Source organism: Gobius niger, assembly GCF_951799975.1.
Source record: "Gobius niger genome assembly, chromosome: 18".
Lineage (NCBI taxonomy): Eukaryota > Metazoa > Chordata > Actinopteri > Gobiiformes > Gobiidae > Gobius > Gobius niger.
In genome coordinates, this window is record NC_136869.1 from 15685956 (window position 1) to 15707565 (window position 21610).

Consider the following 21610-nt stretch of genomic DNA (forward strand, 5'->3'; position numbering starts at 1 on the left):
GCATCAGTTGGCTTATCAGCAGCAGCCAGGGATATATTCATCCAAGCACTGATATAGCAGCCACCATCTCGCTCATCCTATCCTCTCTAGTGCTCTGTATATGTGAGCCAACCGAAATAGAATGGGAATTTTATAAAAAGGCTTAAGAAAAAGTGTATTGTCTGTCAACCAGAGCCAAGAAGCCCAAAATAAATCTTTAAAATCTTTTTGCGAGGGTTTTGAAGTGGCTCTTCTGGTAGAGGAAACCGCATAGGACAACACAAATTATAGTAATCGGAATATAATGCTTTATCTATATACAGTAGCAAGAAGCCCCGCCATCTCTCTCATCCCATCCTCTGTGTGAGCAAACCAAAAATAGAAGGTGAATTTTATAGAATGGGACAGAGAAGTATATGTTTAGCTATGGGCCTTCATTTGGCAGAGGAACAGACAGTGCGTGGTGCATTTGTGTCCATGTTCTGCTTGTTTGGCACCTGCTGTGGGTGACCTCAGCCACTCACCACCTGGCCTTTCTGTTTAGTTATACATCACTTCTCTCTTCCACATGGAGCAAGCAATCCTGGACTAGCAGGAGGAGGATGTGAATTTAGCGGCAGCACGAGACCAATGGTGACGTGTATTCCATAAAAGAATCAGTAAATGTATCTATACTTAGAAACTAATCTGATCGAAGAAAATGATTGAGACTCTACATGATGCTCCGTCTTTATTAGTGCAATCAATTATTATCCTCAGTCAGATGGAAAATTCCCTCAAAATTTCATTCATTTTGAGTAAACTGCCGTTAGAGATTGTCAAACTTTTTTACACTGGCCTGATTATTTCACAAACTACAAAAGACACCAACTCCCAACTTCACACACTCACCGTTGGGTACATCAACAACAATGATGTTAAGTTTGATTTGGTCGAGCAGGATGTGCTGATTCGACTTGGGACGACCAAGTTGAGCAATGGTTGGTTAAGCTTTAAAGGGGCTAGAAGCAAGTCCGCCATTTTATACTCACTACTGCCACTTCTGCTCATATATTAAGCTAGCATTCTATATAAAGCTCGTGCATGACGGCAATTCGGACCGAAGTAACACCTTTTTGAGTGACAGTGCAAGATTTTAGAGGCAGTTGTGGTAAATAGGTCTGAGCTCATTCTACACCTTAGGACATTGTTGGAACATGTAGGGGGAGGAAAATACACAATTTTAACATTTTTAAACTATGTATAGTCCCTTTAAGGCTATAAAGTTACATGATAAAATAAAACACACTTAAACTGTGAAATGTTATGTCAAAGGACATTAACAATTTCCCTCAAGCAATATGTATAGTCTATATTTTAATAAGAATCCAGTTTGTAATATCTGTGCTTCAAAACAATGCCAATAAAGCCACATTATTTCATACTTCTGCCTTATGAAAAATCGAAAAAGAAATGACAAAATGTTGCGGCTTATCTCAAAGGATCCCACTGCTGACTATATCACCAATCAAAGCTAAGCTCAGATAGCTGTATCCGAAGTATTTTACAAGGCTTTACAGTCATTATTACTACCAGTAAATGTATACAGTAAATAACTACTGACCTGCCTCATATTTACTGCTGTGTGATTTTATGAGCCAACATTACTGACAGAATCAAATCCTGGAACACATGACATGAGCCACACAGAGGTACAAAAGCAGCCGCATGTGCCGCATGTTATCTCTGCCATAACATCCAGCTCTCTGGATGCCAGCGAGTGCATTGGGTTATAAATACAACCACTGATGCAATGGCACATGCATCATGTGCTAGTCATAAAGTTTTTTAATGTTCCTCTGTGTAATCAAATTACAGTAAGACGTTTACTCTGAGGTCCTCGCTGCACTGACATTTTATCAGGTAACAGCTGCTGATGTTGGTTCTGAATAATGTGCTCTATTGAGAATGAATGACTAACTAGTGACTTGGTGCCCATGAAATACCTTATTAAGGCTGGTACCAGTACTACCTCTGAAGCCAAACACCCCAAAATAAATCTTTGAAGTTGCCAGAACATTGAAATGGCTCATGTAGTGGATCACACAGTGTAATGAAAGCAGCCATGGTGGAATTGCATCAGCCCATTGTTATCCCCTAACACAGTATTTACAACCGTGTCTATCCGTGAGGATGAAAACTCAACACTGAAATTTAAGAAGGACAGCTTATTCCACTGTTACTGATAATTTCCTTGCAAGGAATACATTTGAACGGGAGCACAATCGGAAACACTTTGTTCAGTTTCTTGGCGTAAAAAGTGACAAGAAGAACATACCATCTGTGTGGATAAACAATACAAATCATTGCAGAGACTTTGTAGCTGGTACATTGTAATGAAGCTTTGTTACTTTGTGAAGGATGTTTCTTTCCATTGAGGTGATCCGCTGCACTAGAGCTAATGATACGATTGTGCAGCACAGGTTGACATGCTGATCCCTGGTTTCTAATCTGACATGTTCTGTCAGTTCGGCAAGAAATACACGAAGGAGCTACAATAGCCAAGCATCCATAAATACACATAGGATAGTAATTACTTTCACCATTTTCAAAGTGGCTGTGATGATTTGGTGGTCTTATATTTTGCATTGATTGGACCTTTACATCGTTGGTTAATAGCTGCAGGTTTCAAATCAATACTGTTTTTATTGCACTCCACTTATCCAGCAATAATGAGCACATCCAAATGATATTCTACGTCGTGGTGGATTTCACCTCACACACTCCCCTCCTGGGAATCAGGGAGGCATTTTGGAAAAGTCCCTAATGAGTTTTTGCAGTTTGGGGCATGTACTGTATGTCTACTGAAAAATGCATTTGAGAATGAAAGCTCAACGGTGAGTGGTGGTTTGAATTAACAGACTTGCAACCAGCCGTCATGTCCTTGGGCAAGACACTTTCTCCGCCATGTATGTACACTGGTGAGTGGATGTGTACGTGTGTGTAGGTGTGAATATAAATCATCCCTTGTCTACATTTTGCATTTTAAATATACTGTCATCATTATTAGTTTTTTTTTTTTTTTACCTGTAAAGGACATTATACATCCTTCTCAAAGCGTTTGTCTTTATATTCCTAACTCACCTTCACATGAACCTATGCTCGTCAAACGTGTCCGGGTTAAATCCCCGCGGCCGCTCTGATTGGCCGGTCACGCTGCTCTCAGGCCAGATGTTCACAGATTGGATTATACATTCAGCACGATCACTTCTCTTGTTGATTTTGCAAACATTTTCTTTTCATGACTCATACAACTACTTCCACAATTTTTTAATATCATGTTTTATTGTCTAATAAAAAATAATGTAATGTACTTTTTACGAAACGCCTCTTGCCGCTCTTTAACCTCACGCCTGTTATTTCCTTTACAGAGACAAATTGCTTGACTCGTTAGTGCTTTGTGAAATTTGCATTAATTTTGTAAAGGTTGCGTCACTGGTTTTGAGCCGTGGGCAGATGTAGCCTTATGCTAATGCTTCATTTTGGCTTTGCGCTGAAAAGGAAATTGATGGTTTTGTGTTTGTTATTGTGTGTGAGAGTTGTGTGTTACGCAGACAGCGCAGGAGATTGGAGAAGCGAGCGCGCAGGCCATAATTAAAACTATCGCTTAAGCTCAAGTGGTTGCCAGGCAATCTGACCTTTACTACAGGTTCAGTGCTGGATATTGTGGCGACACAATGCCATTCAGATTGTTATAGGAGGGAATATGGATGAGGAAGTTTCGCCTCTACAATGACTCACACTTAGATGATTGTTAAAGTTATTGTAGTTTGAGTGAAAACGGGAGTCTTCTGTGTTTTGTTATTACTAATTGTACATCTATAAAATGTTAGTGAATCCATAGTTCTGTAACAGTATCCATACAGGCTCAGAGTGATGTTCTTACAAAGATATCTTCGGTCTTGGTATGAAAAAAAAAAAAGGAAGAGGTCAAATCTGATTCAGTGAGACTTCTTTGTCTTTTTGCATTGGTAAATTCATCGATACAGACCAGATGCCTGTTTGGACAGCTCGCTCAAGTGTCTCTAGAGGTTACCATGGTTACAGCCTCACCATTATGGTCGTCATGTCAGCCATTTGTTGATCTTCTTCAGCATGAGAAGAGTCAATTCATTGAGCTCTTGCTGAATCCATGCGACAGTGTAACCCTTTTGTAGATTTGCTTATTGCACAGACATAGTAGTAGATGTGGCGATTTGGTATTTTGGTATTTTTGTGGCGTTACAACTACTGACATGCAATCCATTTTAAAGACTTAGCACCTCCTCATGGCTTATTGTCAAATCTCCAGTGATCGTAGGCCTTGGATTATTTTTTTAGCCACATTTCAATGACAATTCTTTATAAAGACACAGTTTCCTTCCCTGTAGACCTCATTATGGCACCATTCACTGAGGGTGTTTTTAAATTGTATGCAAATTTGAACCACATATTCCGACTGTTGAGGGATATGTAAATGAGATTAGTCAGCCATTTGTGAGGAAATGTCTTCTTCACACAGACATATATAAGAATTCTTTTGAATTTTTTAACTGATTAGGTTTTTTATTAGCCTTACAATGGATCTAGTAAATAGGCCAAATGGAAATAAAGCAGGGGTTTAAAGATGATGCACGTAAGGTTTGGTTTGACCTTTGGAATGTTTGAATTTTGCAGACTGTTACTAACTTGCTGATTTCAGTTCACTTCAGAGCTATATTGTCAAGTCTACCACAAGTACAGTATATAGATGGAAAAAATACACGAATACATTAAAATCTAAATTGATCAAAAGATGAATCAAAATTGCCGCTCTCTCAAGCCCTCGGTGTAAAAAACTATTGTTAACACTATATTCAGAGCAACATGCAAATATCGACAGTATCTCACAAAAGTGACACACCTCACATTTCTGTACATATGGTATTATATATTTTACAAGACAATAATACAGTCATGAAACTTTGCTTAACTGTAAGTAGTCAGTATTATAGCTCGTACAACAGTGTAAAATGTACTTTCTCCTCAAAATAAGTCAATGCACAGATATAAATGTGACTGCAACAGTGAGAACACCCTTAAGTGAAAATGTTCAAATTGGGCCCAAAGTGTCAGTATATTATTTTGTGGGGCCACAATTATTTTCCAGCACTTGCCACTGGAAGCCTCCTCCTCCACTCTTCCATGATGACATCACGGATGTGATGTGTGTTAGAGAAATATGCTCCTCCACCATCCGTTTGAAGATGCCCCACAGTAGATCTGGAGACTTGCTTGGCCAATCCATCACCTTTATCCTCAGCTTCTTCATCAAGGCCGTTTTGGAGGTGTGTTTGTGGTTGGTTTCTTAATGGAGGGCTTCAGTGTGGCACAGTAAGCTGGCATGTAAAAACTTACATGAATATAAAGGAAAGTGTTTTCTTTACTGCACTCCCTTCATCACTGCATCAGCTGTGGCCTTACCTCAGTGCTGGTGTTGACATAAAGACACACAGCGACCCTTCACCAAAAACTAGATGGATCATCTCAGCAGTGTATTCAGTGTCAGTCTCTCATCACCACTACGTGCACACGAGAAGACTGATGTACAGATCGAGTGGGAAGTGTCAGCTATACATTTTCATGTCAGTTCTAGTAGAATAGGTTGTGGTGTAATATTGATTCATTATTATTATTCTAGCGCAAAGGTCTCCAACCTGTAACACGAGAGCGACCTCGCCAGCTCTTTCTAAGTAGCACCCAAAAGGTTTTTCTTTCTTTTTTTGTTAAAGTAGTTCTAAACGTAAAAAGGTCAGAGGCTTCTTTTCTTATATAATACAAAAATACAAATTAGATGTATTCAGTTCACTCTGCGTGTCTCCTGCCTCTACTTGGTATCCTTTTAAAATTCTGACAGCTCTTTTCTCTCATCATCAATGCCTCTTCTGTCATATTGTCTTCTTCCATGCCCCTTTAGCTTGTGCTGGTATACTCTGCAAGTGGTTCAATATTATCTGGCAGCTCTTGCATGCATTTGTCCGTTTCTTTTATGCATTCTTAAATTTGCAGTCCACAAACCTTGCACGTTAAAGGGTTGTTGTAGATGTGTTTCTAAGATGGGCAAGGATATCTAAAATACTTAAGCTGCAAGCCCTAACATCCTCATTATAGGCCTGCCCTCTCACTGCTACATTATGTCTTCTGGATAAAGTTAGCTTATCATGGGAAAGCAGCTGCCCTCTTCCCATTTAAATCCCCATTCCCTGGCAGCCATTGTCGGCAGCGCCGGTTACATGAGCCCAGACATCAATGCGGAAATAATATCTGCATAATTTTACTGTGAATTTTCGCTAACCAGGAGTGTTAGTCACGCCTGAGTAAGCCTAAATTAGCACCATTCTGGTTTTCAATTGCAGGCAATGGCACAAGGCTAATTAGACATGATGATGTTACCGTCTGGGTCACAAATCACGGTTTGGGTCTGGTCGGCCCCATGAGGCAACTTGTGTTTTGTCAGTGGGTTTTACAAAACTACTTGATAGAGTGATCGGTCAACTCTGGAGTTTCATTATAACGCGCACAAAGGGGCAACAGTGGTTCAGTGTTTACTGTATTTGTTCACCTTCAAAAGGTCAGCGGTTTGAATCATTGCTGTTGCATATACTGTATACAATATGTGTCCTTAGGCAAGACACTTCACTCATCTTGATGTGGTGAATGTGGTGTGTGTGTGTGTGTGTGAATAACCAGCAGGGACAAGAATAATCTCACAAGAATACATCTTAAAAGAGTCCAACGATTGTGTGGATTACCCTGGTGTTTTGGACCCATGGCGGTATGTTGCCGTGAATGGGCGAGTTTTTTAAAAAGTTTTTTTTATCGATTAACATCACAGTGATGAGGGGAAAAACAAGAGGTTTTCTTCTACAGACTTACAGACTTACAAACTTTAAAATAATAATAATAATTGCTTTAGGGATGTGTTGTTTAGAAGCAGTTTGTTCGGGTAAAACAATGTTCACTTGATTCAATCAGCAGCAAATATCCTTCCTGTACGATTTAAACCAGAGTCTTTCCAGATTGATTACTGTGCTAATGCAGTTCGCAGTGTAATATCAATCTGGCTTTTCCCACGTTACGGCACCTGGGGTAGCCAATCAAATTCTTGGAGGGATCATCATAGATCCATCACAACCAGGGGTGGTGGGTGGTGGTCTAAGAGGCCATTTGCACAGGTTGGCAGCCATGCTTTTGTGAGTTCACATCTACTGGTTCAACTGTTGTTTTTGTCACATATTAGTCCTTGTTTTGTCCTGACTAAGATCCTGTTTTGGACTTGTTGTTTAGGCCTGGTGCACAGTAACTTTCCAGGTTTTGTCTTGGCGCATTGAAAGACAAATATTGTATTTTCTGAGGTGGTATTTGTGAAGGTTTGAGGAAAAACTCGTCTAAAACTGATCTAATCCATCTTCCCTGCACTTGACTAAAGTGATTGTTTAGCGGTTGGCACTAACAGTAGTCTCTTCGATCTCATTATTGTATACAGTACTGGTCAGCGTTTTAGGCAGAGGGGGGGCGTGATGATGGAGGAGAAGATGAGAAAAGTGAAAGGCAGCAGGGGTGGAGCAGATCTGTGTCAGCACATGAGAGAAAGAGGGGGACGGTCTGAGAGATGGACTGGAGCTTACCCATGGGAATGCACACATGCAAACCAATACAAATACTGTACACAGGGCACGAAGAGAGACTAGCCTTACAGAGGATGCACCACACAGCATGAGCGAGAGGGAGCGGGTCTGAAATTTAAGCCACAGTAAAATTAGAGAGGCAGCGATGCATACCTCAGCAGTTCATATACCCAGGAGCGCGGCCAGTAACTCGCACTCGCCCCTGTTGCATTTTTAAAGTTTATCTTGTGCTTGTTTTCTTTCCTCCAAAATATACTGCAGATTCAAACCAAAGTGCCATTTTTCATGCTGGTTTGTAGTGTTTGTGTGTGCGCCATGACAGCCTATGCAAGCAGATGGTCAATTCAAATGCACTGATTTGAATGGAGCGTCGATGGCCCAGGTGCCATTTTGCATTTCTGACAAACCAGAGCTCTCTCTGTCAATTCATGTAAATTGTGTATTTACTATTATTATTTACTATTATTATTTACTAAAGGTCATACAGACCTTGCTGTGCCTGATCCCGTCAGATCTCAGAAGCTAAGCAAGATAGGGCCTGGTTAGTACTTGGATAGGAGACGTTTGGGAACACAAGGAAGCCTGGGTGAATGTAGTGAATGAGTGGTTGGTGGTCGTCGGAGGGGCCGATGGTGCAGACGGGTTGCCTCGCTCCCGTCAGTCTATAGTAGCTTACCACCACAAAGTATGGAGTGAATGAATATTGCAATGTAAAGGGTCTTTGAGTGTCCAGAAAAGCACTATATTAAACTGATGTATTATTATTATTATTATCACTATAGAATGGTTATTATTGTTGTCTGTTAGTAAGATTTTGTAAAACACTAATAACAGCCATAAGTAAAAGACAAAGACAAAATGTAGTTAAAATGAACTAAGAACGAGGACATGCCCTCTTCAAAAGTATTTCGTATTTTCGTGAAATTTATATTTTAGTCTCAACTTTAGTGCAGATAAAAATCGTTTTCCTGTACACAAAAAAAAACAAAAAACATGTTGACTCCAGTTAAAATTTGAAACGTATCATGATGCTCAGGGACCGATCCTCGATACATTAAATAATTATGTTTTCCTTAAAAAGTGATCTGTCAAAACTGCCATTTGACTTTTATTGAAGTGTTAGGGTTGAAAGTGCTTTAACACAAAATGTAACAAAGTGTTGTGTAACTGCTACTGGAAAACAAAACAGTGTGTTATAAAAATGCCTCCAAACACAAGTATTGGAAGTATTGCGATACTTGACAAAGTATCAATGCTTGGTTTGCGATCCGATATTTTGTCCCAGCCCCAGTTATAAGCACGAGTAGTGTCATCATCTGCACATAACAAACATATCCTCCAGGGTATCTTAGAACCGTGCATAAAACCTGTTAGCCTGTTATTTTCACCTCTGCAGACATCTGAAACTCTTTTAATTAGTTCATATTTCAATCTTCTCTCAAACGAATCGTGAACTGAGTCTTGACTTTAAAATGTAAAGTACAAATCTAATCACAATTGCAATGCACTCCAGAAAAGTCTCAGTTGATTTCTTTTCCCCCCAAAAGCCTTTGCTGCGTACCTTCCAGCCTGGTCGCACAAACACTACACATTCTTACGGGCGCTTTATCTTTAGAACGATAATTCCCAGCCGAATCTAACTTAGCCTGTCTCCCCTTCTCGTGTCGGCATTTTCTCAAGTCTCAATCTCTCACTCCAACAGTCACTCTTCTCTTGTCCTGCTGCACCATCCTTCCTGCCACCTCCTACCACCAGACATCCTATCTGCCCGATCCGGGAACAGCCTGCGCCTCTGCCTTCATGACTCCCCATGTCTCCCTCGCCTCAATAGCGCCGCTAAGCCCCATTATACATTTAACAACCTCTGCGCCCAGTCACCCGTGCGCTTCACACCTTTTCAAAATAGACGTCTTTATGTTGTTGCACTAAGCGTCTCCGGTAAACAAGTGATCGGGCATGTTTTAGTAGGTAAGAACAAGAAGCAATGCAGTGTGAAATTCCGACACTGGGTTTTCCATTTGCAGCTGGTCACAGATTTGAATGGACTTTCTTTGTCTCTGGTCTGTTATTTAAGGAAAGGGAAAGTGCCACATCCTGTTTGCACTGGTTCATTCATGCATTTTTATTAGCTCCAAACAAGAGAGAGATTGAAATATGCTTTTGGTTGTAGAATGTCGTCTATTTCCTTGGATCCAGTCGCTTGCAGACCCCCTGTGCCACTGCTAACGAGTACAGGGATCGTCATAATGCGCATTTCAGTGTGTCAGTCTGAACTAAAGGGATTTATAAATGCAGGGTCAATTGACAAATGAGGAAAGAAATGCCTGCTTTAGAGATTTGGAGCAAGGCGATGGCGAAAGGCGGAGGGAAGGAGGATTGATGAGTGGGATTAGGCAGGACACCACACAACAGCTGTCAACATTTAGACTGATACTCTTCAGATCAGTGTGGTCTGGCCTGCCCTGTCATGTGCTCTTTATCACTATTGATTGCTACAAAGTGTGCTCTTACGGACATATTTGTTTTTGTTGTTTTTTTAGTTCCAACTCTGAATTTTTTCTGTCTTTTTTATCTGTATTCGTCCAGAGCCATTATATAGGGACATCTTTCCACAATGAAATGCAAATCTCAGTCTGCAGACAGAAGGTAGATGATTCATTCATTAGATATTTTATACAACAGCTCTTCTTGTAGGGCTGTGCAATTGATCGAGATTTAGTTATGATTTTGATTATGACACTAAATTACAAAAATAGCAAACAAACTTAAAAAAAAAAATTGGTTTATTATTCAAAAAGACAAACAAACAATACGTAACAATTTCTGGGATTATTTTCCCTTCGCATGCCATGGCTCAACAAAACAGCGCTGTGTGATGATGTCATCAGGCCGCGCTGCTCAGTTTACTTGCGCAGGTGTGAGGACTGGCCAGCAGGGGGCAGGTGTGAAACAGAGACCTCTCCTCAATCGAGGAATACTTCAAATCATTTGTACTTTTATGACTGTTCAGGAAACAGAAAATATTCAGCATTCAGCGTTCTTTTTTCAATAAACGAGGAGCCCTATCGTCTAGTTTCTGTTCAGCTCATGCACAGTATACTCATGTTTTCTGATGGTAGCAAAATGCTCCAACCCTGATTAAGCTCTAAGACATGGCCGCCAAATGTGTCACATTTTTGTTTTCAGTCCAGGCCATTGGAGAAAGTGTATTCGATGTTGTACCTGTAGACTTGCAAATAATCATTATGGTGTGAAACTATGATTTACTCTTTGGCTTGGTACTGTGCTATTGTCTTCAGGCATAAACAATCACCACACTAACAAAACGAGCCATGTGAATGAATTTGTGAGCTTGTTGTTGTTAGTGTTTGTTAGCGCTGTGACTGTTCTGCAAATGGCTTCAGTGACTTAACCTAAAAAGATGAACAATATTGAAAGTGTCATTTTACATAACGCTCTGTCTTTCTGTTTGTCTTGTCTTCAGGACGGCCCATGCCAGGACAAAGTTTGAAGCTGCAGACCAGGCGTGCATCTCAGCGGTGCATGACTCCGAAATTGCAAGAGCGGTCGCCAGAGAGCTCTCCCCAAACTTCTACCAACCAGGTGACTCCGAGTCAGAACCAGAGCCGTTTTACCAGAACATGAGGAAGTGTTAGAGAGCCTTGTTCTTTCCTGTAGTGTCCCTATGCTCTTATACTCCTCATTACCCATGTTTTTGGGTTACAGTGAAGAGGCAGACACTGAGTGATGATGTTTGCACAGTTTTAGAGCTGTTTACATAGGCCATGTAGTCGGTATTACGCTCGTGTGGTGGGACAAAAGCTCCCAGATTGGTCTGTGGGGATAGCAACAAAACACTGCAGGGCTACTGGGGATGATTTCAACAACATAAAGGATGCTTTGTTTGCATTTCGTATCTCCTAAAATGAATCAGTGCTGTTCTCTGGTCCAACGCTTTGTTTGGGCTCATAATAGCTTTGGTTCATCTGATTTTTACGTGTGAATATATTCAGATTCTTATCATGACAGACAGAATGTACCTTAAGGAAACATTTGTTGCACAGAGGACAAGACTCAAATCATTTTTCACCAACATTTTTTTCCCCACCAGTATTATCATAAGTGTAGTAGTAGCAGGAGCTGTAGTAATCGTAGTAGCATGAGCACGAGCAGTAGTACTGTTACATTCACTTTTAGTTCAACATTACTTGAGTTAAGTAAAGTCACTCAACTGCATTCACTTGGATAACTGTTCTATTACGACAACACAAAAATATAATAACAGTTAATACTTGCTCCTCAAGTATTTCCACTAGGCCCTTTTCATACTTTACTTGACTCAAATGATTTCAAAGTAGTACGTTGTTCGCACTTGAGCTGAGTAAATATTTTGGCTACTCTACCCACTTCTGGTAGTAGTAGTAGTAGTTGAAGTGACATTCCTGAATTCTCTGGCAAACAACACCCTGCTGGAGTCTACTGCAAGACAGAGCTTTTTTACTTTGATACTCTGGTTATTAAAAAGTGATAAGAAAAAGAAAAATTACTAACGTTAATCTTTAGTTCCACCTCGGTCACCTCCAAGGGATTTGCAGGTGTTATTTAGAGATTGACAAGGCAGTAAATAAAGACATGGATTTGTATGAATGGACAATGCTGCCACTTTGTTTAGGAGGTGTGAAAGTGCAATACCTTTCCCGTTTGTTTATGTGTAGCAGCTCGACGCGCTTCTGTGCGCAATATATTTAGGCCTGCGATCTGGCTGACCTTGGGCACTTGCCAGAAGCTACGAGCAAATAGTGAGTGACAAATAGATAGACAATGGCCTCCGCTGAAGTCATGCCCCTTGTCGACAGCCGCAGATAGTGCGCCAGGGTCAGGGAAACGTCCGGTGGAGTGTTGTTGTGGAAAAAGTTCCGTCGGGCTTAAGTCCACCTCGCGTCGTCTTTGCCTTATATGTCACATCATGAATGAGTGTGTGAGCCATGTCGTCATGATGTGCAGTGCAGAGCGATATCTGAGCTTGATGTTGCACGTAAGAGTCCGGCCAGACAGGCACCAGCGCACTATGGCCAAAACAATCTTCAGAGGGTCACTTCACAGGTACAGAGTCATGGTAGAAACAAAACAGCCTGTGTTATTTAGTTTATGAAAGTAAGAAGGCACAATTCAGGGCTTACCTGTACAACTGTAGATACATCCACTGTAAATAAACTTTACACACAGTAACTTAACTTTTCTTATCCTTTTATCATTTTATTTTCATATTTTTGTCTCTTACTTTCACTCATCCTTTGCCAACATGGGTTCATTGTGTTGTCTTTAAGGAAATGCTTCACTCATGTCCTTGTTACAATGCATGTACACAGTATCTTTTGCTCTCTGTTGTTCATTCTTTCAACAAAAAAAGTGTTAGTAAGTGTTTTCAAAGTCCTCTGAGGTAACGACCCTAAAACCCCTTGTTGTTCGTAATTGGCGTTTCAGACTCATAGCAGATTATCACTTGCTTGGGGAAGAGTGCACTTCAAAAGCCCGGAGCGGGTCGCGGCGAACAGGGCCCTGACCTTTATGATTGGTTTACATACAACACCCCGGCAGGAGAGCAGAGAGGGTGAGAGGGGCAGGGCCTACACGCTGACGTTCGTTGGGCTATTTTGGGGTCTGATGCATCTAATGGAGACATAGCTGGAATCCTTATGCTCTGAGAGGGGCTCTGTACGGCGCTACACATGCCCGTATAGAGCAGCTGTAACCTCCTTTAGCCAAACGGGTGAAATCAGAAAGTGGATTTAGTTGAGGAGCAATGATAGCCAGTCAAGCTCTGCCAAGGTGCCATGCCAAAAAGTTAGCAGAGACCACTTTATTGTTGGTAAATAAACTTTAAATGGATGGTGCCCAAGCTAAGTGGGCTGCAGTACTTTATATGTTTATTGTTAACAATACAGCCACGGCAATGTCAAGATGATCTTTTTTATCACCAGAGATTAAAAGACTGACGGAGGCTTTGTGGTAACTCTATACACAGAGAAGTTGTATAAACATTTTGTTAACCCTTTATAGGACACTCATACTTTGAAATAAATAATTTCAAATTAAGAGTGTTATTGGGGGACATCACACAAGTTTGTTTCTTTTGCAACATTAAAAAAAAAAAATCATTATCATGCAGAATATTAATGTGAGAGAAGTTACCATAGTTGGTTTCTTGCCCTCAAGTGGTAAAAAAAAAAAAAGGTTTACATATAAAATATACAAAAAGTACTTTAAGGTCTCAGAGGGTGCTGATATTCAGGAGATATATTGTGATATTGATGTTTGAATGATCACACCTGTTACCAAAAAGAGTTTTAGTAATGTGATTGTGTTTTACGTGCAGTGGGCGGGGTCACTCACCTCCAATATTATTTGCCTAAAAATGGTACTAAAATAACTTTTGGCAACATAAAAACAAAGTCCTAGAGTTTATTGGTTCTTTTGTCAAGAAAAAACTGTAAGTATGAATAATAGATGCAATGGGCATGTCCAAATATTGACAAAATTAATTAACTTTAGGTGAACAGGGCATATGATCAAATATGGTGCCTGCCTTTTTAATGCTGTAATTTCACTTATTTCACTCCGTCCTCCAAAACCAACACATATATCATCACTGAGAACCATTATTCACCAATGAAATGTGTGAGTTTCAAGTTATGTGAAGAAATGTACCCTGAATTTAGCCAGCGTTGGGTCTTTTTCAGACTTCAGAGAAAACAGGGAGTTGAGAGCACAACCAGTCTCTGCTGATTGGTCAAATACCACAGTGGTGGGATCTGTGATTTAGGGTGATCTCCTCTGATTGGCTGAGTGAGGACTACAAGCTTCTTTACCTTATAATGATGTGCAGCAGGGAAGCCATATGTAAAGTGTGGGGAAATTACCAAAAATAGTTAGGTGTCCTATAAAGAGTGAAAACAAAATAACAATCACACCACAAAGATGGCCTCCGTCAAGGCTATAGGCCAACTGACCACCACCAACCACTCACTCTCATCACATTCATACACAGGTACGCGAAGGGTCATGCCCAAGGACACAACAACCGTCTCCATTTCGGGAGCCGGGATTCGAATCGGAACTTACAATCCTTCCGGTCATGAGACTACCCACCCACGCAACCATCTGACCCACTCTCGCCCCCACATTTTTCAGCTCTTTTCCAGATCCGTTTTGTGCATATGGCAACCACACAACAGGAAGTCGAACGATCGCACAAGAAGCCACTAAAGCCACATACAAAGGTGGCTCGTTTTGCATGTGCTCGAGAGCCTAATTCATATGTGCTCAGACGCAATCGGAACAAACAATAACAGCTCCCCTCTGCCCATCTGCCAGCGCAAGTAGGAGGACAGAGAAGAATGGGAAGAGCTACAAATTGAGTCATGAATCTTAAATTGAACAGCGCAAAGACCATGCTGAGATAACAACCCACAGAACAGCTTCATAGACTGTCTCGAATACAGTGTGAGCAGTACTTCTAAAGCTTTGTGTGCAATAAGTAGACGATAAATTGGCCTACAGTATTCTCATTTACACTGGATTGATTGAAATGTTGTCTTTGGCTTTATCTCCAGGATAGTGACCATGAGTTATAAGACAGTAGTAGTAGTAGTAGTAGAATCGGCAGTAGTAATAGCAGGAGCAGTATCAGATATTTCACTTGTATATTCCGTTTGAAATACAGTAACAACCTCTATTTGTGTAAAGTGCACCTATACCTCTCCGCAATTGTGCTCTTACTAATGAATAAGTATTTTCTAATGTAGCATATGCCCGAGTGCGGCAACACTCAGGATGACATGTCGTCTTAGGCGGGGATATTTACTCATCTTTTCTTCATTCCTCTAATGAAGATGTCGACGGCAGTGATTAAACAAGACGTGTCACACAGTGGCTGCCTGAGGTCTGTTCTTGTCAGTCAGCTCAGAAACTCAGCAGTAAAAACTCAAGTGACGTTTTAAAGCCACCGATGTGATAACTGTATGCACTATGAAGCCCACCCCCGTTACAGATGCTCAATGAAAGGACCCCCCTCGTTTGACACTTCATATTCAGGTCAGGAGGGGTCGGGCAGAGTGCATCCAGTGTGTATGCATGTGTGCCAAGAGTTCACTGGGGCAGAAAATGTGCCACAGATTAACATGAAAACAACTCATCATAACTCCATTTCAAATAATAACTGCTGTTGTAGTACAAGTCAGATTACGAGAGAGAAAGTGTTATTGGTATTACTGAATATTGTTTCATCACAGCAACACATATTAAAATGTACATGGGCCACGAAAGCCTCAAAAAAAAAGTATCTAATAAACTCTTACACTCATTTAAAAGAGTGTTATTGTCATTACAGGGCTTAGTGATAAAGAGCACTAAGCTACTACTACTGAAGTATGCAAAATTGACTTTTTGTGCTTTTAATCATGGAATAATGATACATACTTAACAAAAACATACCTGAAGACTTGAGTTTGTCAGCCCATACTCTGGTATATGTCATGTGGAGAAATCATCTTGACTTTTAAAGCCTGGACCTTCACTAATTATTACTAATTAACTACTAATAATTAGTAGTTAATCATTATTAATTAAATACTAATTTGGACTGCTTCTTCTGTTGCACCTTCTGCTAGTATTTTGAATAGCTACATGAATATTCTTTTCAGGGTATTTTCTGCACATGTTAAAGTGTATTTTAAGTTATAATACGTTCTGCTATGTTGGGGTGGAGGGGTCCAAAAGCTTTGTTATCATTGGCCTCTGATATTGTTTTATTTTGGAGAGATTGCTCTGACAGTTTGATGCTCATCTGAATGACCGTCTTCGGAAAGCTGCAGACTAAGTCCACTTGATCAATGCTCGATGAAAGAAACACCAGGGCCATTTGGGTAATGGAGTCCTCGAACATGTTCCAGCTGACCTGGCAGAATTCCTCTCCAAGCACTTCTGTAATAAATCTCACTCATCGGGAGAGGATCTTCACATGCTAAAATATCTGCTGCGCTGCCTGACACTGACCACTGTGGATCAGTGTGTTCGATCTTTACTTTAGGCATGTACATAGAGTTTGGTGCTGACTCGCAATCAAATCAAAATCACAATTAGCAAATTGCAAAAGACTGCAATTATTTTGGCAGCAAACACCATCGTCTGCAAACACCAAAATCTCTTTTCTTCAGAGTATTTTATTACATGTATCAAACAAACTATATTTCTGACTTCTCTCAAATGTCAATGCTCCTGGACATGTTAAAATGAACACTGTGAACTTACTTGATTTTAAAACATAAATTGCATCTAGTCATAATCACAAAACTTTCCAAAACAAATTTTTTTTTCTTTTAATCATGTAGCTGTACTTGTATAGTGGTGTTTACCTAGTGTTGGCTGGATGTCATTTTAAGTTTGGCCTTTCTGGGAGTGTATTTGGGACCCCCACTGAAGAATGTATCTCTTAGTGCAGTCAGTGCTTCTCAAACCATTTCTGAGGTGGTTAACGTTAAGATATATTATACTGTCCCCGTAGAGAAATTTGTCCTCTGCATTTGACCCATCCTTCGATGCCGCGCCCAGGGACCCATCTCCAGATGTGGAGCCTGGCTAGTGGTCTGTTTCACCTGGCTGGAGGATTCACCCATTGTACATGTTTTTAGTGGTAGGGGAAACCGGAGTACCCGGAGGAAACCTACGCAGACACAGGGACAACATGCAAACTCCACACAGAAAGGCCCCGTTCCGCCCTGGGAAACAAACCTGTGACCCTTGAGTGCTAATCGCAGCGCCAGCATGGAGGTGTCCTGAGCTGAAAATAGAGTTGGTCATTGTCCAAATTAGCTTTGAGTCCAGGGTTTTTGTTATCGGAATATAAGGTGACACAATGTATATCCACTATCTGCAATATGTCATAAAATTCTTATCTTATCTTATCTATCTTATCTTATCTAATTCTTATTATATTAGAAAGCGCATGGCAACGTAAAGACAAAAGGGTTTGGTGGTTTTGTAGTGGAGTGGTTTAGTAAATGACTACAGTAATATTGTTCTGACATATTGATATTCAAGACAGTTATTGAGTATCTGTGTTTTTCTTAATACTTTGCAGCTCCAGTTAAAGGTGCACTATGCAACTTTTTAAGTGAAAAAACAACTCAATATTGGTACATATTTGACCTTTTACTGACTCAGTGGCGTTATGGGTGCAGCATGGCACCTTCGCTTTCCCAGACAGTGGCCTTTGTGACACTCCAGGATCAATTGTTTTGAGGGGTTCGTACCAGAAACTTGCCTGAAACCCAACAACAATTGATTCTGGAGCATCATAGAGGCCACTGTGAGGGAAAGCAAAGGTGCCACGCTGCACCCATAAAGCCACTGAGACACTAAAAGATCAAATACGCCCAAATATCAAGGTTATTTTTTCACATAAAAAGTTACATATTGCATCTTTATTATGTGTCTAATTTGATTTTGAACACAGATATCCAGTGTTAACACATTTCTATTGTTTTCCAGGTCCAGACTACTTAAAGCAACAGACTAAAGAACCTGTGGAAATCAAAGAGGTCCCAGTTGAAAAGCCAGAAAGAAACCCCAGAGATTCTCCTCACTTTTACCGTAAAGGTACCACTCCCCAGCGCTCGCCAGTGACCAGTTCTACCGGCACGCCCCCGCCCTCCCCCCAGTCCAGCAAAAAAAAGAGCCAGATTGCCAACAGCACCAGCCGCAAAACCAGCAAGGAAGATAAATCATCCCGCAAGTCGAGCAAAGAGGAAAAGACTGCGCAGAAAACCAGCAAAGAAGAAAAGCCTAGCAGGAAGATGAGTAAAGAAGAGAGACCAACAGTACTGGATGGTATCGAAAGTCAAGTAAAGGCACCGCCAAAACCAGCCAAAGTTCAACAGCCTGCCGTCGCGCCCGCCCCAGCCCCAGCCCCTGCTCCCCAATCAGCTCAGCCTCCCTCTGTCCCGGTCAACGGGCAGCTCCACGCAGAGTATCACAGTTATTATGTAAAAACTCCCACAAGGCTTCCGCCGCCTCCCGACCCGGAGGAGGATATTGACGAAGAGCCCAGTGCCCTGGCTTTGGCACGGATGCCCCCACAGGCCCCCAGATCCCTCACAACACCTGTCCCAAAGCCAGCCTCGATGCGGGACGGCAAGACTGACCAGAAACTCAGGAAGCAAGATTCCCTCAAGCCAAAGAGCCTCGCTGACACTAAGAAAGCCAGTTTAGAGATGGCGGAAAATGAAGATCAAGCAGTTAAGCCCCGCAGTTTTTTGTTTGCTATTGTCAAATCAAGTATGAATTTATTTCTAATCTATTGATGTCTTGTCTTTCAGGGTCCAAACTCTATCCTTGTTGCCATGGTAATGTTGCTGAATATCGGCCTTGCAATCATATTTGTTCATTTTCTGACTTGATGACGTGATTTCAGGTAAAGTTTAATTTTAACCCGTGCATCATGGACACAACTCATATTGTAATCAACCTTTTGTTTTGTTTGGTTTGTTTGTTGGGGCAGCGAGCACCATGGCAACTGGTACAGTTGCATCACCGGCCTTGAAAATGGCGCCAGTGAGGCACAGGGAAGCCGCAAAGTGTTTGGGAATCCGCAGATGAGACAAATGGAGGAAGCTGCCTTCGACCTGGCATGGGCCCATTTTGAAAAGGCCAGTCCCTGAATTAGTGCTATCTTTGGCTCGAAAGCTAAGGTGTCTGTCAAGATCATAAAGAAAAATATAAAAAAACAAAGAAAAAGAGTTTGAAGGAGGGAAGTGTGCCGAACCAAGCCCACTGCCTTGGCAGAGAAGAGCGGTGGACTGGTGGACATTGCTGGAAAAGGACAGAGATGCACTTTTAGATGACAGGAGCAAACAGCTGCCTTTCTATTTTGCCATCTGACGTTTTGATGGGGAGACGTGAGCCCTGCGGCGGAGCAGAGCGGGGTGGGGTACAGTTGCAGTGTGCTGGGTTTGGGACAGAGCGTTTCCACTACTCACTACAGAAACCTGTCCATCACCTGCACTCAGTCTGAGCGAACATGCTCATACCCAGTCTTATCGGTTCTTGATCAGAGCTGTGTTCTCAAGCTCTGTCCACTGTAACCCAGGACACACTGCTATGCACTCCCCATGCATGGTACGGATGAATTATTATTTTACTTTTTCATTGTTCTGAATGTTGGGTATGTGCTGTCATTCACTTGTAGTGGCAAAACAGTTCTCAGTTACATTTATTCAAATATTTATTTCAGTTCATTTGAATAGAAGTGCAATGTATGTTTTATTTTTAACTAAAAATATAAAAAATATGTAATAACTTTTGCCAAAAATGAATTTGTATAATGATATAAAAGAAAAATATATTTAATTTATTCTGTGAGTAAAATTTATTAAAAAAAAAAATGTGGGTAAATTTTTATTTAAATGTTCGGCTGTAAAAGCAAGTTGATTCTGTGAAATGATGAAAGAAATGTCTTATTATTTATTGCAGAAGGATAAATGTGTCATTGTACGGTCACAATGCCAAATCATTTTGCTTGAACTTCATTATTTATTCTTATGCTTTCATCACCACATTGATGCTTTAGGCCCGACATTGCTTGCATGATTGTGAGACAAGGTCTGCACAGTCTTGTGTACAGTGTGTTATTCAGGTGGAGGTGGGTTGGTGTGTGTGGGTGAGTGGAGAGATGCCTTTATGTCTTTAACAGTGATGCTGTTTACCTCAGAGATGGTAGTGAGATCCGGTAGAGGGGCGGGGCAGACAACATGTCTTAAATAAGTTGTATGTGCGATTGATCGTTGTCATCATGCTCTGAACTTGAAGCTGGCTGTAGTCTTTGTTGCAGATATAGCATGACATTTTAACAAATGGAAACAGAGTTGGCTAACAAGATTTTTATTTAAACCAATTATCTGACTTTTTTTTTCATTGCATTTTTCATTGCTCGTTGTAAAAAGGGCTTTAAAGGGGCAATGTTAAATTTACTTCCTGAACATGACTGTTGTTAAAATTGGACACCATTTTGTTTCACCTTCAAATCTTGCCAGTTTAGGGCCCTAGTGGTGGATGCAAGTCAGTATTTTATGTAAATGTTCCCTCTATTGTATGAAATCATGCTGCTATTGAACTCAATGGCACTCAATATAAGAGTATCCAACATGTTCTATAGACCAGAGGCCATATTCATAACATTCACCCAATCAAAAAATATTTTTTTCTGAGATGCAACATTGCATGATGGAGAACTTTATACTATATAGATATTCTATACTGTTTGTATGGATTTTTACAGAGCACAATTCAGAATCTGGTATGAGTCGGTATTTTTCTATCTATTTGCACACCTGTATTTTGACAAGGAATATATGAATATTGTTTGTTATTGATAATGTAATGCACACGATTGTGGAAACTGAAAATACTTTATTTCTGATTGATAGTAATGTATGTCCTGTATGGGATGTTATAAAAAAGATGTTATTTGTTTCAGTAGCTATTGAGGATATACCGAGGAACTGCAGGTGAATTTTGATATATCAAGGCTTATGATACCCCACTGATTTGTGCAAAGTCTTTGGAGATGTGTATAACAATAAAGATGTTATGCCTAACTAACACAATGTCCCGTTTTTGGTGGGGGTCTTCTTGAATTGTGATATTGACCGATGTAAGGATTTTCACTTGTCTCAAAGGAACGTTTAAAATGCCTGTCTCATGTTCGATTCTCCGTATTGCAGAAGCTCCATTTGGCCTCTGAGCAATGAGGATGGCCTCCTGGTGACCTTATCCTAATGAGGTCTCGAGGGTATTGCCCGGGCACCAAACCAAAGCGCGGTTCTGGTGGGCGCACTCAGGCTAAGGCAGGTGTCCTGGTTTGTCCCGGGCCACTCCGTACTGTTTCCACG

The 21610-nt window shown here is 40.9% G+C and overlaps 1 protein-coding gene across 1 annotated transcript in view; it reads left to right on the forward strand.

Moving 5' to 3' along the window:
* Positions 1 to 21307, forward strand: part of jph1a (junctophilin 1a) — a 29539-nt gene extending 8232 nt beyond the window's left edge. Inside the window, exons 3-6 of the mRNA XM_079575738.1 lie at positions 11149 to 11267; positions 18213 to 18958; positions 19040 to 19134; positions 19222 to 21307. Coding sequence (XP_079431864.1) covers positions 11149 to 11267; positions 18213 to 18958; positions 19040 to 19120 — 946 coding nt within the window. The 3' untranslated portion in view covers positions 19121 to 19134; positions 19222 to 21307. The remainder of the gene's footprint in view (positions 1 to 11148; positions 11268 to 18212; positions 18959 to 19039; positions 19135 to 19221) is intronic.
* Positions 21308 to 21610: the final 303 nt, after the last annotated feature.